The sequence below is a fragment of the Electrophorus electricus genome, chromosome 4 (genome assembly GCF_013358815.1).
Source record: "Electrophorus electricus isolate fEleEle1 chromosome 4, fEleEle1.pri, whole genome shotgun sequence".
Taxonomy (NCBI): Eukaryota; Metazoa; Chordata; class Actinopteri; order Gymnotiformes; family Gymnotidae; genus Electrophorus; species Electrophorus electricus.
Window position 1 is genome coordinate 8,168,426 of NC_049538.1, and position 16,596 is coordinate 8,185,021.

The 16,596-nt window shown below is 43.4% G+C and overlaps 2 protein-coding genes across 2 annotated transcripts; both read left to right on the forward strand.

Moving 5' to 3' along the window:
* The first annotated feature begins 2,453 nt into the window (after positions 1-2,453).
* pdik1l (PDLIM1 interacting kinase 1 like) lies at positions 2,454-13,151 on the forward strand. The gene is given in 5 exon segments (XM_027009782.2): positions 2,454-2,537; positions 2,815-2,910; positions 4,249-4,545; positions 8,112-8,672; positions 8,675-13,151. Coding segments are annotated over 4 exon segments (1,134 nt in total). The 5' UTR covers positions 2,454-2,537; the 3' UTR covers positions 8,855-13,151.
* Positions 13,152-13,878: 727 nt separating this feature from the next.
* On the forward strand, positions 13,879-16,213 carry LOC113577231 (replication protein A 32 kDa subunit-like). The gene is made up of 8 exons (XM_027009755.2): positions 13,879-13,953; positions 14,334-14,435; positions 14,525-14,638; positions 14,733-14,804; positions 14,961-15,080; positions 15,295-15,384; positions 15,627-15,721; positions 15,980-16,213. The coding sequence occupies exons 1-8, from the start codon at positions 13,879-13,881 to the stop codon at positions 16,059-16,061; spliced, it is 750 nt and encodes a 249-aa protein (XP_026865556.2). The 3' UTR covers positions 16,062-16,213.
* Positions 16,214-16,596: the final 383 nt, after the last annotated feature.

Below are 16,596 nucleotides of genomic sequence, written 5' to 3' on the forward strand. Positions count from 1 at the left end.
ATCAATCACTTTCAAAAGGACTACCCAGAGCTACTCTGGTCATTGTATATTGTTCTTTTATAGTGCCATCTTATCTTTGCTGTCATAATTGTATAACCATTTTATTCTCAAAGTGCATGGTAGCTGGTGGCGGAGTAGAGTAGTCTTCTGTAGGCAGGGAGCAGGGGCCCAGAAGTCACCATGAAACTTCTCGGTTGAGGGTCACTGTTTTGCTGGTAAGATGGTATTCCAGTTGAGCATTTACTGTCTCTTTTCTTGGTTATTTTATTAGGTTTTTTTTTTCTATTATTTTTGATAAGGCATAGAACTATACCTTGTTCAAAGTCTATACAAGTCTACCTCAGGATGTTGAAATGTACAGCGTGGACATTGACAGAGTGTGTTCTACAATGATTCAGAGGACCCACCTAAACACTGCATTGTCCATGTATATGGAGAAGGTTTGAGAGTGTGTGTGCGCGCGCGAACATGTATGTATGATTGGGGGGGAGGGGGTGTTTTAGGGAGATGTGTGTACTATTTGTTTTTATTTGAAATATAATTGCAATGGCACTGTTATGACTCAGTCCAGATGGTCTTGAGATATCAGTGTGTTAGAAATTTGTTAAAATTCTCTTTGATGTTAAGGTACACATAATTTGAGTAATTTGGGTGAACCACTTAAACTCTTTATCTTTTTCACCAGAACAGACAACTCCCAAAAGACAAACTTGACTATAGCCATTTTACTATTCAAGCTGTCTCGTGACGGCCCACAGAAATATGAAGAAAATTGGCCCATCCCTTTTTTAAACCAAAGAGTTTATTGGTCATCAGTATATTTAAAAACTGCATTGTGTGCTGCTTCTAACTGTTTGGTAGACAGATACAGTCAAATCTAAAATCCATCTTTTTAAAAATTGTTTTTAATGAATTCCAGTTTTTAAATGGCTTCTTTCTCTGGCATTATGGTAGCCAATTTTCAGTGTCTTTATTCATATATGATACTCAGGGTTTTGTTTGAGGCACAAATGGGAATTGCATTTAATTTCAAGAGATTTATCTGGCCTGTGTGTTATTTTGCAAATTTTGTTGTACTCAAGATTGTGCATTACATTCAGTGTTTGATAAAAAGATAGACTAAACAATTATTTTGTATTCAAGTGACCAAAGAATGTAGCCATGTGGCAAGAAAGTGGTTTCACTGTGGAGCACCATCTGAACGGCCTCTGCAGTTAAGAAGTACATGACATCAACTGTCAACGTTTCCCGTTTTTAACATATTGTGACAAAGCATGCAAAGAATGTTGTGACCAAGAATGTGTTTTAGTGCGACTATTCACTACTTGTTTTCTAGTGAATAAATATCTTTAAATATTATGCCGTTTCTATTTTTCTTAAATACTTTTATTAAACATGTCATAATGTAGATAAACTGTTTACTGTGGATAGGGAAGGTTTGATTTTTACATTATAAATTTGAACTTTTCTGATGGGGTGAAACATCTTTTATAGAGGCGGTTTTCTTGTGTAGTGGGTCTTCGATCTTGATAGCCCTTTAATGGAATGATCTAATTCAAACAACTGTAGGGGGCACAAATCTTGCGTAACTTTATTTATTTATTTTTAGAAATAGTCGCGTAAATCACTAGTATCTTGTGGAAATCTGATTCATGTATATGTTTTCGACTACTGTGAGATCCTTGGCCGTATAAGTGGCTTTTTTTTTTAAACATCCAAGTAGGGCTGTTGCTAAAGTGGCTTCCTGTTCTAGCTGACGTCGTTTTAAAATGTTGCTTCCAGAAGTTGTCTAGCCTAAATCTTTACATATTACGTTATCCACACCTGACCATCTCTAAAATGTAGTATTTTAATTTTAAGACGAACAGGAGCTAGTTTATAATGACGGGCGACAGCGATCCAATTTCCGAAAGCGCTGCCTGGGGTAAACAGCAACTCCCCTGCGAAACGGCGCAGATGGGATTTCCCAGCGCGTGCACCGAATTTGAAAGTACATACAAAAGGCCAGTGCGAGCGCGAGCTACACGCCCCGTGGTTGTTGACTCGCGCTTGTGCAGAGCTCCACCTGTCAGACCCTAACAGCAAGCTTGAAGACGCGTTAATTGTATATTGTCCATTTGCTGCACTCACTGAAAGGAGCTTAGTGGCGCTTTATATATATATATATATATATATATATATATATATATATATATAATATACACACACACATTTGTTTGTAGTAGACAGAACAGCATCTCGCACTGAACGCACACCAGAACGTTGTAGGGAGGGGGCAGTGTTTCCCACTTTGCGAGGCCGCGACGGAGTCGCTCGCGCTTTTCTGCGCTCGTGGAGACGGTGAGGGCGCGCGCGTGGGCGCGCGCCGGGCCGAAGGGGTGAATCTACTCGCGCAGCGAGCGTCTTGGCAACACGACAGCAGCGCGAGAGCGTGCGGTGGGGGGAGGGGGGGGGGGGGGGGTTTGAGGCTGTGTAATGGCTGCCAGAGAAAGCGAAGGAAGAAACAAATGAATTTGGGATAGACTCGACGGAGACAGGTAAACACATCCCCTCCCCTCTTTGTTCGCTCGACTATAGGCGGCAGCGAGGCTCTTTGTCTTGCTGTGCGACGTACTTGCGCAGGTGGATGATGTGTGGCGAATGTTTTGAGGCCAGGGCCCTTTAACTGTCAACCTTGCCTCTTGGCATGTTAGTAATGTAAGCTAGGGTGATGGGTAACATTGCTTTGATCACATGTATGTGGGAAGCTGTTGTTGGACACTAATATAGATTTAAGAGAATTATTTAAGTAGAATCGCATACTATCCTGTGCAGATGGTGGTGGTGGACCTTACTGGTGACAGACTGGCCATAACGAAGCCGAACGTCGCGGCTGGCTGGTTGCTTCCTCAAAGCGGCAGCCAAAGACAGGTTAGCAAGCTAGCTAACTGCGTGTTTAGCGCAAGGTTGTTCTAATATCACGTAATCAATAAAATATAAACTCATGAGCGACAGTATCTGGTTGTCTCGTTAATTTCTTTTCACTTGGCCTAAGATTAGCTCGGTAGTGGCGCTGCAAGTTTCACCAAGTCAGCCTGCTTCAACCGCCATGTGTTGTCAGTGTCCAAGAAGCCGTTTGTTTACGTTTGCGAGCTAGTTGGTTAGCCACAAGGCTACATGATGGATTCACTATGTTAAGAAGCAGGAACAACTTTCATTCTCTGGCCATTTCATTTATTGTTTTTCGCTTACAGCGTTATCACATAAAATTAGGATATAAGGGTTAAATTTTTCGGAATCCCCACGGTGACACCTTTAACGCTTTCTCCATTTGTTCTCATTAAAAGTCTTTGATGAAACCAAGGTAGGGAGAAAGACTGTCCCGAATTTACTAGACATTATTGTCAACACTGATCCTACTTTTTAAAATATTTTAGTAATGCTTCCCAACGTTTTGCGATTACATCAGATTACCTAAATATTAGAATTATCTAAATTGCGATAGTATTTCTGTGGAAGGTCTGTAGCACACTGATTGGCCACAATAGACTACGCCAGCCAAATGAACGTGTCCGGCAGGCTGGCTTCTTCATTACTTGGATTACGTTTAGTAATCTAATGAAGGTTGCGTTCTAAGGATGACAGTGACCTTAAAGTTTAAAGGTTTCCCTGCAATTTGTTTAATGAATTTCGATCGAGCTAAATTTAACCCTTTACATTAGGTGAGCTTATGATGTTGAAAATAACTTGGAGATGCTTTGATTCCACAGTGTCTAACAAAATATACTATTTGATGGAATCGTAGTTGTCAATATTTTTATGGTTTAGGGGAATCCAAATATGGTGGTGTTTCAAACTGCTCATAGTTACTTACAGTTTTGAGAGATAAGTGATTAATAATGAATAATTTATTGACTCAGTAGGCTTGTACTGAGTCAGTTTATCCCTGGATCAAGAACATTTTATGAAGTGGAGAACAGTATATTAACTAAAGCTGCCAGATAAAGTAATTGTTTTTTATTATATTTCTACATATGTATTGCATACTGGCTCACTCAAAGAGGTTTGGTCCGAAAAGCTCAGGCAAATTGTGTCAGTGTTGCAGGGTCAATGCAGACCCTGAGCAGCCACACCTGTAACGTTTCAGTGAACGATTAACGATTTGCTCACGTGTGTTTACCTCTGTGGTCGCACGGATGTGCCCTCTCTCTCTCTCTCTCGCTCGCTCTCTCTCTCTTTCTTCCCCCAACCCACCCCCCATCCCTGCAGCTGAGGACGAGGATGGTGAGCAGCCAACCTAAGTACGAGCTGATCCAGGAGGTGGGGCGGGGCAGCTACGGTGTGGTGTACGAGGCGTCGGTGCGGCGGACGGGGGTCCGCGTGGCCGTTAAGAAGATCCGCTGCCACTCGCCGGAGAACGTGGAGCTAGCGCTGCGCGAGTTCTGGGCACTCAGCAGCATCCAGAGCCAGCACCCCAACGTCATCCACCTGAAGGAGTGTGTGCTGCAGCGAGATGCCCTGGCCCAGAGAATGAGTCATGGCTCTGGCTCCTCTCTCTACCTGGAGGTACGCATGTGGGGATGCAGAGCCGGGAAACCGCTGGGATTTTATTGCCTGTTGTTGCGCTTGCAGGTAGAGCAGTGTAGCTCAAAGTACCTTCTCCCGTTTGGGCTACTGTAAGTGGTATACGGTGCCCTCTTTTTTTAGTGACCTTGTGATGATAAGTGACTAGCAGTGAAGAATTTCAAGACCGTGCCTGTGCAGATAGCTGTGACGGTTACAGACTACTCAAGTGGTTTCCAAAGACAGCCCAGAGTATTTTCTTGTATTGTGAATTTTTAGTTTGTTGGCGCATTGGCTATTTAGCCTGCTGAGCAGAGTCAGGAGAGGGAGCAGGAAGTGCCCGCAGCTCAGATCGCCACCTACTGGACTAGTGTGCAATGACTCGAACCAGGGAGACACTCCCCACAGTTCGGACCAGGATGGACGGCTCAGGAACTGTCCAGTCCCACTCGCGCTTGCCACGTTCCGCACATTGTCGTTTTTGGCCTCTTTTTGCGTGCCACGTTTCCCTCGTTAATCAAGTTGCCACTCTGTGAGTTCACATAGCAAATAATCAGGTTTGCAGCACATCTTGCTTGCCTCTGCTGCTTGCCAGGGGCAGTGGTAGCTCACTGGTTAAGGTACTTATCCGTCGTTATGGTACTAATGGGAAGGTTGCTGGTTCAAGCCTTCTGCTGCCAAGTTGCCACTATTGGGCCCCTGAGCGAGGCCCTTAACACTCAATTGCTCAAGTTGTACTCAGTCATAATTGTCAGTCACTTTGGATAAAGGTGTCAGCTAAATGCTGTAAATGTAAATGTGTGGGGAGAGCGCATCGGATGCTGGGCAGCTGTGCGCGTCCTGCCAAACAAACTTGGAAATAGAAGCGGCTCAGAGAGAAAAGCCTTTGCCAGACAGTAATATTGTCTCAAATACGCGCAACAAAATGCTCCGCTCACATGTCTAGGAAATATTTGTCCTGGTTTTCTGTGTTTAATATTAATAAATTATTTGCTGTTGGGTTATGATAGGACGCCGTGGGGTTTTTGGTTGTGTTGCCATTCTGCAGAGATTTACAGACACATGCTCTTAATGAAGTTGTAGAATAACTTTACCCAAATGTTTGTCTGTTTTGGACTTAAAGATGTGGGTTATTGGCGTGCTCTATTTGCAAGCTATGCTATGTGTGTTAGCGTTAGCATTTGTTTTACTTCAGTGGGTCCTGCTTTCTGGACAATGCTGTCAGTGTGTGTTTTTTCCAGCTGAAAGTAGCTAATGAATGTACTGGATCAATTGGTGCTGTCCAGTGCCTCCTCTTTTGTGCTGGTGAAATAGTCCGGAGAAACCCAGCATTTGAGCCATTCTGTCTGGGCAGATCGTACATCCGACAGGGCTGTGAGCCACTTTTGTCTGTGTCTTAATTATTTTTGAGAAAAAGCCAGATGCAGATTAATCCTGATTCTGATTGAAACTGATGCCTAATAGAGATTCTCTATTTATACTAGTTTTTGACGTAAATTGTCCTTGGACTTGATGCAGAACAACTGACCTATGTCCTGCTCTCTGCGTCAGTGTTTCATTTAGCATGCATGAACATGAAAGGTCTTGCGGCAGAGAGTTCACGTACTCGTCACAGAAATGTTTCATCTCTCGCCAACCTCACCCGACTCGAGCTGGATGGTGGATTTAAGACGCTTCCTATGCGGCAGGATGTGGTGTTGTGTGCCACGCTACCATTCTCCTCCGGCTGCTGCTGCTCGCCTGCTTCCGATTGGTTTGTGATGCCACAGTAAATGGTGCGCTAATGCCTGTTGGAGGAGGCATGCGTTGCAGTCTACCCAGGCTTCTGATGCTTATGGCCATAGTATGGGAAATACTGCATTTGGTTGGTGTTTGTCAAAGCTGGCATGTGGAGAAATGTGGCCGTGTGTGTTTGGTTGTCTCTCAGTCTGTGTGGGATGTGTGGAGGAAGGCCAAAGGGCTGACGGGGCGGATTATGACCCGTCAGCGGCACGGGGGCCGTTGTCCGACAGCTCGTTAAGCCGCACTGTCCCAGGACCCCTTTATTCCCCTCTCTCGGTCACTCTCTCTCCCTGTCCATTCTCTTTTGTCCACCCCTGCTTCCCTCTCTTTGTGTCTCTTGCTGTCTCGTTGCTTGTCCTGCCCACAGATAACAAACCCTAACGAGCTGGAATCAGCAGTCAGGAGTTTTTTTTTTGTTTTTTTTTTAAATAATGGCTTGGTCAAACGGATTCTGTGAGGCAAGCTGGCTATTGAGTAAACAGCGCGCGTGATGCTATGCGCCTGCCAGAGAGCGGCTACGACTCCATTTTGGCCTCGATTCAAGCTGAGCCTTAAAACCATGATCTCAATAGCAAACAACAGCATCCTGTTGTATTGCCCTGCGTCCAAAGTCATTTCTTGCGGTGCACAGTTAAATAACAGATGTTAATTGTGCGCCTTGCAGTGGTAACGTGTCAATAAGACTGGACAAGTCTCAATTAAAGCCAAGTCTTAATTAAAGCGGGCGCCGTCACTGCAGACACGGTCAATGCGGTCTGCGTTTTGCTAGACCAGTACCTCAGAGACTGTTGTTGCGTGTACAGGTTGAATTGAATAGTAATGGTCACACGGTTGAATTCAAAGCCAAAGACTGGGGTTTTGGCGTTAAGGTTGTGTTGGGATGGTGATGATGCGTTTTGGACTTCTTTGCAACCATCACTGCTGTATGCCTGCAATGTTGTGGAAGAGAAATGGAAGAATGTTGGTACTCCTGAGGGCTGTTGAGCATAGGAAGCTGGTTGTCGGTCGAGGTGAAATGGAACAGGCGCATCACAGACTCCCAGAGTCCAAGCTTGCCATGAACACGTGAGGACGCAGACAGCAGAATCGTTTTTCAAAAACACATGTGAATATGTCAAAAAAGCAAACAGGAATATGCACGTGTGTGTTCTGTTCTATTCTTCAAGGTAGTTTTGAGAGAATGTTCTTGTTAGCATGCATGTGCATAGAATGCAAGTATGTGCTTTGAAGTAAGTCCAATCAGGTCATTTGCTCAGTTGAAAATGTTCTCAATGTATAATTTTTTAATATATATATATATATATATATATATATATATATATATATATATATATACTATATATATATATACACATTATATACATATGTGTGGGTGGGTGTATGTATGTATGTATGTGTATATATGTGTGTGTGTGTGTATATATATATATATAATATATATATATATATGTGTGTGTGTGTGTGTGTGTGTGTGTGTGTGTGTGTGTGTGTGTATGTATACATTTTCAGGGGTTTTTGGGTTAAAAGATTATTGAATTGAGATTCAAATATTAGCATAACAATATTTTGACTATTGAAATTATTCAGGCCAGCCTGACTGACTTTTTATTTTTGGGGGGGGATTGCCTCTTTAGCAGTTTGAGCTCATTAGAGATGATTATTTATTACTGCTGGCAGTCATGTAAGTATTAAGAGGAATTAGAAGTATTAGCAGGATTCAGCCTGCCATTAACTTCACTGGAAGCATGCGCAGCTGCTGGAACTAACGCCCTCCCCCTCTCCCTTAGCTGGTGGAGACGTCGCTGAAGGGAGAGATTGCATTCGACGCACGCAGTGCCTACTACCTGTGGTTCGTCATGGACTTCTGTGACGGCGGCGACATGAACGCCTACCTGCTGTCGCGCAAGCCCAGCCGCAAGACCAACACCAGTTTCATGCTGCAGCTGGGCAGCGCGCTGGCCTTCCTGCACCGCAACCAGATCATCCACCGCGACCTGAAGCCCGACAACATCCTCATCTCACAGGGGCGCACGGCGGCCGGCTCGCCCGAGCCCACGCTCAAGGTGGCCGACTTCGGCCTCAGCAAGGTGTGCTCGGCCTCAGGGCTCAACCCCGAGGAGCCGGCCAGTGTCAACAAGTGCTTCCTGTCCACGGCCTGCGGCACGGACTTCTACATGGCGCCCGAGGTGTGGGAAGGCCACTACACGGCCAAGGCGGACATCTTCGCACTGGGCGTGATCATCTGGGCCATGGTGGAGCGCATCACCTTCGTGGACGTGGGCACGCAGAAAGAGCTGCTGGGCAGCTACGTGCAGCACGGCGAGGAGATCGTACCTCTGGGCGAGGGCCCCTGCTGGAGAACCCCAAGATGGAGCTCCACATCCCAGCGCGGAAGAAGAGCATGAATCCCGGCATGAAGCAGCTGATCCGCGAGATGCTGTCGGCCAACCCGCAGGAGCGGCCCGACGCCTTCGAGCTGGAGCTCCGGCTGGTGCGCATTGCCTGTAGGGAGCTGGACTGGGACACGTGAGGCGGGCCGCCGCCAACAGCAGACAGGTTTTTCCCCCTTTTATCTTTTTTTTTTTCCTCACGCCACCAAGCAAAAAAGGACACCTCCCCCCTCCCACACACACCTAAGGCATTGTTATACAAATGCGACTGTGTATTTTTGAGGAGTAATTTGTACACACACATATATATATAAAAATATGGTTGTCCACAAGCACATAAGGATCAGGAGGTGTGTGGGTCCTTACCGGGTGAGGTTAGCTCAACACCATGCCACGTGTCTCTGAATTAAAGCAGTCTTTGTCTGAGGTCTAACCCCCCCCCCCTCCCACCAGCTAATCTCAGAGGCACTGAGCGCGGCGATTTAATTGGCCACATCAAACGGCACTCGGCAAAACAAGGCCCTGACAGCTTTTCCCCTGATACTGCCCGCTTCTCTGGGGAACGCTGCTTTTGTCCGCTCCAACAGCCTGAGGCAGCTCATCAGCGTCTGCCTGCCTCACTCTTGGTGCTAATTGAACTTGTGATGCAGTGCATATCCAGGCACAGGGACAGACCCTGAATGCTCCTCATCTGGGTTTTTATTGTAGTTTTTTTTAATTTTTTTTTACCATGATTGTAATGGTAAAATTCAAATTGTCTCCTGGAGGATCAGTGTGGGTTTTTTTTTTTGCTGTTTTTTTCTTTTACTCTGCACTACTCTTGTGAACCTCAGGCTGGTACTTACGTGTCCAGATTTTACAGTATCTTACCAAGTACCACCTTTTCTCCAGAAACCCCACAGGACGGTTGAATGAAAAGTTCGCTTTTAGCTTTGCAGGAAGAGGAAATGTACATTTGCAGTTGCAGACCAGACTGCTCCAGATACAACCTGATTCTTATCTTCCGAAGCGAAGAACAACACTCGATCAGTAAAAGGAAGAGTAGATCATGAGTGTGCAGTAGCCTCCATACTTAAAGCAGACAGCTGATGGTCAGGCTGGGGCCAGCTGCTCAGCTACACCATTACCTCTCCTGGATCCTGTTTGCAGAGCTACTCAGCCTGGCACCTAGCCCACTGATCAACACTGGCAGTCTGAGGAATGTGTTTGTGGGTGTAGACCACGTGAGCGAGACCAAGACTGCACGTCTGTCTGTGTCCGTCTGTGTATCGCTGTGTGTGCGTGGGTGTGTGATGAAGGTGACAGGGATGCCTTGTGTTGGACCAGCAGGTGTGTGGTTGTGCGATCCCTCTCTCTGGCTCCTTCCCAGCTCTCTGAAATCGGCTGAGCTCACGTGTGATCGCTGGCCGAGAAACAGCCCACAGTTGGAAAGGTATATACTGACTTTCAGAATTAACCAGATTACAGAATTGGGGTATCTCTTTCCACTCTGGAATGTGTTCAAGATGTCTCATGAATAAAGTTGTATTAAAAAAAAAAAAAAAAAAAAAAAGGCAATGTGCTGCTTATTCAGAAAGTAGAAAATCCTTCAGCTGCTGCCTAAAGAGGAACTGATCTGCTGCACATCCTGCTTCATTTAATCTTAATATCACTATGACTTGAATATACAAACTTGAAGGCCAGTCTAGGATGGCGGTGCATCATTTAGCTGGACTGTGCCAATGGCCCTTGGCGATAGTTGACGGCACTCATTGCCCCTCCACTCCCAAACTGTCCATGTTTGTTCAGCACTTTAAAGTCTCAGATATCCACCCCCAACCCCTGATGTGTCCTGCCTACAGAATTGTGATGCATGCGCCCTGTCCTGCCTTCAGGGAACAACTGTGCGGGAGACAGCAACACCAGCACCCGCACGTATACACTCTCAAAGTGTGCATCGTATGTCTATACAGCCAATATGCCTCTGTGAGCCAGGGGACTGTGTTGTGTGTGTGTGTGTGTGTGTGTGTGTGTGTGTGGTGGTTTTTTTTTTTGGTTTTTTTTTTCTTTTTTCTTTTTTTTTTCCTTCACACCTCACTGAGGTGAATTTGATCTCCTCTCACTGTGTCCTTTCGCGTGGATTCTTTGGGTGCTGAATATGACCAGTAATCCCCTGTCCTTCGACATGCTCCAGACAGATGACCTCCTAAGCCTGTTAAGTTGTCAACACTTTAGGGAGCGTGCATACCATGCAGGTCAGCGTTTTGTATCATACTAACTGAGACGACAGCTGTGCGAGATGACGGGGTCTCATCGGCAATAAATCTGGTCCCTATTCCCTTTTAAACATGGTGCATATATTCTGAAGAACTAAGTGAGAAATTTAATATTTTATGCTTTGTGGAACAATTGTTCAGGGTCCTTTCTAGTGGTGTACATTTCCTGAACCGGCAAGCATTCAATCCAGGGGGAAAAACACAATTTTATTTTATTCTCTTTATTTCTTTTTCAGAGGAATCTATCCATAAAAGTGCTGTGAGAATTTTTTAATACACATTACTGCAAGCGCAATGGCTAACTGGATTATCATCCCAAGGCTCCCACTGATTCTGCACCACCAGAACATTCTTTAATCTGCCTTTTCTTTGAAATACCATAATTTATGCATTATTTTAAAAATACCGCTGCCCTGTAAGAAGATCGGTGTGACAAAATGAATTCTGAACAACGGCCTCAGTTCTTTTCTAAGGAAGAATTTTTTGTCTTGAAGCAGACAGCTTTTATAGAACTTGTGATGCCTTCATTTGATAGCGTTCTAATTAATCAGTGTTACGGCGCAGTCTCCCCTCAAATGGCTAAAGTACCTGACAGCTGTTGTGAACAGCTCTGTTGAGAAGGCCACCCTCACCCTCTAAGAGGTTGGCAGAGGGTGAAGTGTGAAATGTTTCCTAGGTTCTGCGTTATGACTACAATCAGCCCTAGTTGAGCATTTGTCGTTTTTTTTTTTGCTCAAAATGTAGGCGGTTCTTCCCAATCGTGTAAATCCAGTACTTTAAAAGTGACAGCAGGGTGGTGAAATAGTTCAGACATTTGTGAAATCTTATTTTACAGAGGCTGAACAATTTCCTTCCCAGCCAGTGTTTGTAATGATACTCCTCTGAATGCCCCTGACTCTGGATGCCTGCCCGCCCAAATATATTAGGCCTTAATCAGAAGACATTGTTCATTGCGCTTCATTTGCTTCCTCCGAAGATTTCTTTGCACATGTTGTACATACTGTATATGAACAGTGCACACGGAGCCAGATGTGCAATTGTGTCTGATTATTGAAACGTGGTGTTTTATGAATGGCGAGAGGCAGTACTGAGTGTGTATTGTAAAAAAAAAAAATAATTCATTACCCATACAGGGTGCAGCGGCTGTCTCGAATTCGTTTCAGTTGTGATATATGTATGATGACACGATTACACAGCTTCTGTGTATGCTTAGATATTTAAGCAGATTTGTTAGCCAAGTTTCTTTGGGCCTATTTGTGTGATTTATATTTTTTAGAAAAAAATGTAGAATGGGGAACACAGGTGTTGTTGTTTTTTTTTTGTTTTGTTTTTTTAAAGGAAAGCCAGCTACCTCCACAGCATTTAAAGTGTAGTTCCACTCCCCAGGTTGAGCCTAAAACTGGATTAATAACCATTTAGGATGGAGTAGGTCCATTAAAAGCTGCCTTTTCTGATCAACATGAGGGGGTTTAACTGGGTGTGGGACACTGATCCACTGAGTCCTTAGCATTACGACTGAACCACTGTAATAGTTGTCAGGAAAAGCACCATCACAGCTGTGTAAGAGGTTTGCTGCGTTCATACCTTTTTTGCATTTGCATCTGCCACTAAGTAGACATGAAAACAAAAGAGTAGAAAAGGAAGGGGGCTAAACGCTGGTGCTGACAAGCCACAGCACTGCATGCCCCTAGTTTCTCACACAGCCAGCTCATAAGAACTCCTAAGAAGCAGGACATTGGCTCATGCGTTGAATCGAGTATGTTACAACACGGAAACCTCTAAACTGTGAAGTTCTATGGTGCTCCAGGACTTCAGAGCTCTCGACTAAAAGAACTTTGTTTCTAAGACCCGTGTCCTTGCGCTATGGAAAGAGGGTAGACTTGTGAAATGTATGTCTGAGGTAGTGAGATCAGTGGGTTTAAGGTTTGACGGGCTGCTTGTACAGGATACAACCCACTCCAGGCAATGTGCCCTGCTCATAGAAACAGCCCTAACCCACCTCGCGTCATTTCTGACAGCAACGTAAGGAAACATATCAAACTGGTGTTGTGACTTTTTTTAACTAACAATTTTCTTTTGTTGTACAGTATTTTGATGAGATTAACTGCAATTTACAATAAGATGTAAATGAATGTGTAATTTATTGTTGGGATTGGCTTTATAAATAAACATTGGACTTGCATTACTGTGTCCTTCAGCCATTTCATGAGTTGTCCTTGGGTAAATCCCCAAGCACTAAGTGATGACCCATTCTGTTGACTGATTTGTCATACCACTTCAAATGATCTGGTCTGATTTGTACCAGTGTTTCACTTCCAGTAAAATGCTGCTCCACTCTACGGTGTCACCCCCCCCCCCCCCCCCCCCATCCCCATCTAGAGAGCTATAAAGAATGTGGCAAACACTATTCTAAGTGTATTTGTCAATGTAGTGTTTTAACACTTGTTTTCACCTGCTGGCACCATGTTACAGTATTTAGGGATGTGCCACACAGATGGGAAAACATTTGTAGATGGATAACAGATGCATCACATCTCGTACATCATCTTAATTGCATATAGACACTCTTGAAGACAATTGATTTAGAGATGCTACACCTTCAGGGGCTGGTATAGCAAAGTGTAATTTTTACTGTAAAAATATCTGCAATTCATTGTTTTGCCTACAATTCAAATGATGTATTCTACCGAGAAAAAAGTGAAGCGAGATGGACGTTTTCGTTTTTGGGAGTGGAATTCGCGTAACATTTGTCAAACCAAGACCAGAAAAGCCCCACCATGTGCTCACCTGTCGAACAATGATGAGCACTTACGGGCCTCAACCTTCAGGGACAACAGCTGAATGTGGAAAAGAGACGGAGCTGTCCAATCACATCATCGCGCGCGCTCAGCATTGCAGGTACGGATATAATGACGCAGTTACCGGTAGAACTTAGTGGAGTTTGGTTTGACGCCAACGACAGCTTGCGTTTGGCCATCTCGACAGTATAACACACTAATGGGCAGCCAAGGTTTGTGACGCTTGTGATATTTGCCCTAATGCATCTTGGTTTTAATTTTGTAAGTTTTTTTTTTTTTTTTTTTGACCTGATCGTCTTACTCTGACGTTTAAGCAGATAATGACAAACGTTAACCTACTCTAATCTAACTCAGTTTACAGATATAAGTCGTCTCCCGTTGGATTCTCATCTTCAAAAAGTGAAGGCCATTTAAAGGTAATTTATATGCTAAATCTGTAGATCTGCGTTAACTTAACGGTATAGCATGTATGTTCATTGTAAAAAAAATAAAATAAAAAAATTTAAAAAAAAGGAAAAAAAAAAGTCACCCTTCGTGATCTTTAAAATGCTAATTTGTGTCCTCAGAGATCACGAGTATTACGCTTACTACCGTGCACGGTGTCACAGCTGAAGTCAGCAACGGAGCACAAAGACTCCTTCTTTATACAAGGGATGGAGATCAACGAGGTGCGTCAAATAAACGCTAATCATAGCAAAGTATAAATAAAGCAATCATTTAAAAGAATTTTTGTAGTCTTTACAGTGTCTTCATATAGGTGACTGTTGTGGGTATCATCAGAAGAACTATGCCAACTGTTACGCATGTTGTGTACTGTCTGGACGACATGACTGGACCCCCTATGGATGTTCAACAGTGGATGGATCTTGAGGTTCAAATGCTAAAACAAGTACCTGCTTGTATTGGACTGATCTATTTAAATGCTTACAGTGTTAACCACCAGTCATTACCCCCCCGAAATGCAGGATGACAATTTGAATGAGATTATTCCTCCTGGCACATACATCAGAGTAGTGGGCAGCCTTCGCTCCTTTAAGGTGCCGTTAACGTACATAGTTTTGGCGTTGTTCACTGAATATCTTACTCTGAATAAAATATCTTTAAACTGTTAATGCTAACAGCCAAGATGGATACATGCCTAGATATACGAAGGAGCTTCACAGCTTTGATGCATAGTTTTTCTTGCGTGTTAGCATCATCGCTCCATGGTAGCTTTCAGCATTCGCCGCATAGGGGACCTCAACGAGATCACCTCACACATGCTGGAGGTGATCCAGGCCCATCTGCTCAGTGACGGGAGCTCCTGTGGCAGGGTGAGGATGTGACCTCGTGATGCGCTATGATGTTAATGTTGGCTTCACTGTGGTTCTGAAATCAAATAACACTTATGCAGCGGATAACAACTGTTGACTAGGAAGGTAATATTATTTTTTCAAGCTTAAGCCAGTGAACTCTTGTTTAGCTTGACATTCCAGATTTCGACTTTCGTATTCGACTTCCTGGTTTTGATGCAATTTGTTGTCCCAGCTGAAGAACAAGGCCATGACTTCATCAGTAACGAATGTGTCACATATTGGGGAAGCATCAGCATTTGGTTTTACTGCCAGTCAGAGCCAGGTGATTTGAACTTTCTTTTAAATTTTATGTACTTTTTAAAATGTTTCTTTGACAAAAAAAATGTAAGAAATTTTTAAATGAAGCTAATTCTGACTGATGTATCTTCTCAGCGCTTTTTTAAAAACCTCAAAAGCAAACAGAAGTCTGGTAGTGAGGCCATAGGATAACTAGAATTTAATAAGGCGTTCCAACAGCATGCAGAGGACAGTTTAGTGCTGTGAAATGCTGTATTTGCTCTGCAGGTTTTTAATGTGATTAAAAGCAGTCCTGCAGCTGAGGGCATCAGTGTGCAGAACCTGAGAACCATACTCAAATCGCTCTCCTCCTATGACATCAGGTAGAGGGTTTTGTTTTAATTTTTTATTATAATTGGCTCTGTAGTGGCTTGAAGTTCAAGATGTAAAAGTAATGAATTGTGAAAAGGTGTTTCTAGTATGTTACTGTTGACTAATTTAAATCCTGGTTCCTGACTTTTTATTCCCTAAACTAAAGGATGATCTAATGGATAGTGAGAGATTCCTCATGTACATGTCAAATGGGGGGGGGGAGTCCAGTTTTAAAGTTGTTATAAGCTGTATTTTTCCTTGCTTTATAGGAGCAGTTTGCAGTTTCTTATAAATGAAGGTCATATTTTTTCAACCACTGATGAGAACCACTTCAAGTCTACTTATGGCTAAAGCCCCGCTGGTTTAGCTAGTTTGTGTACAAAAGCAGTATCTAAATTTGTAATTTTTCTGTTTGTTGTAGTTGGTTGCAAACAATTTGTTAGAATCACTTGTAAATGGTCATTTGTAATGCTTTCAGTTTTTTTGTTATTGTTTAAATTGTAGTTTCCTTGGTTATCCTTACAGATGGTTGAGTTCATTTGTAAATGGCAATTAAAAACAAGATGATTAAACCAAATTTTTATAACTTGTCACGTCTTGTGCAGATCTGAATCAGACTTCAGTAGTTTGGATGTAATGAAGAGCACGCTCAAAAAGTGTTTCAACTGACACAGAACTTGTAAATCATTGGGACACTAAATAGTAGCCCTATCCTTAAATAGAAGTAAGTTCTATGTAAATTGTCTAACCTACTTAAATTAAATATATAATTTGTTTCGGCTATAGGTTTTCCGGGTGTATATTTATTTTGATTCTAAGAAGAAATTATTCTAAACAAATTATTCAATTATGCTAGCTAAGAGAAAGCCAAGCGGACGATCTAGAA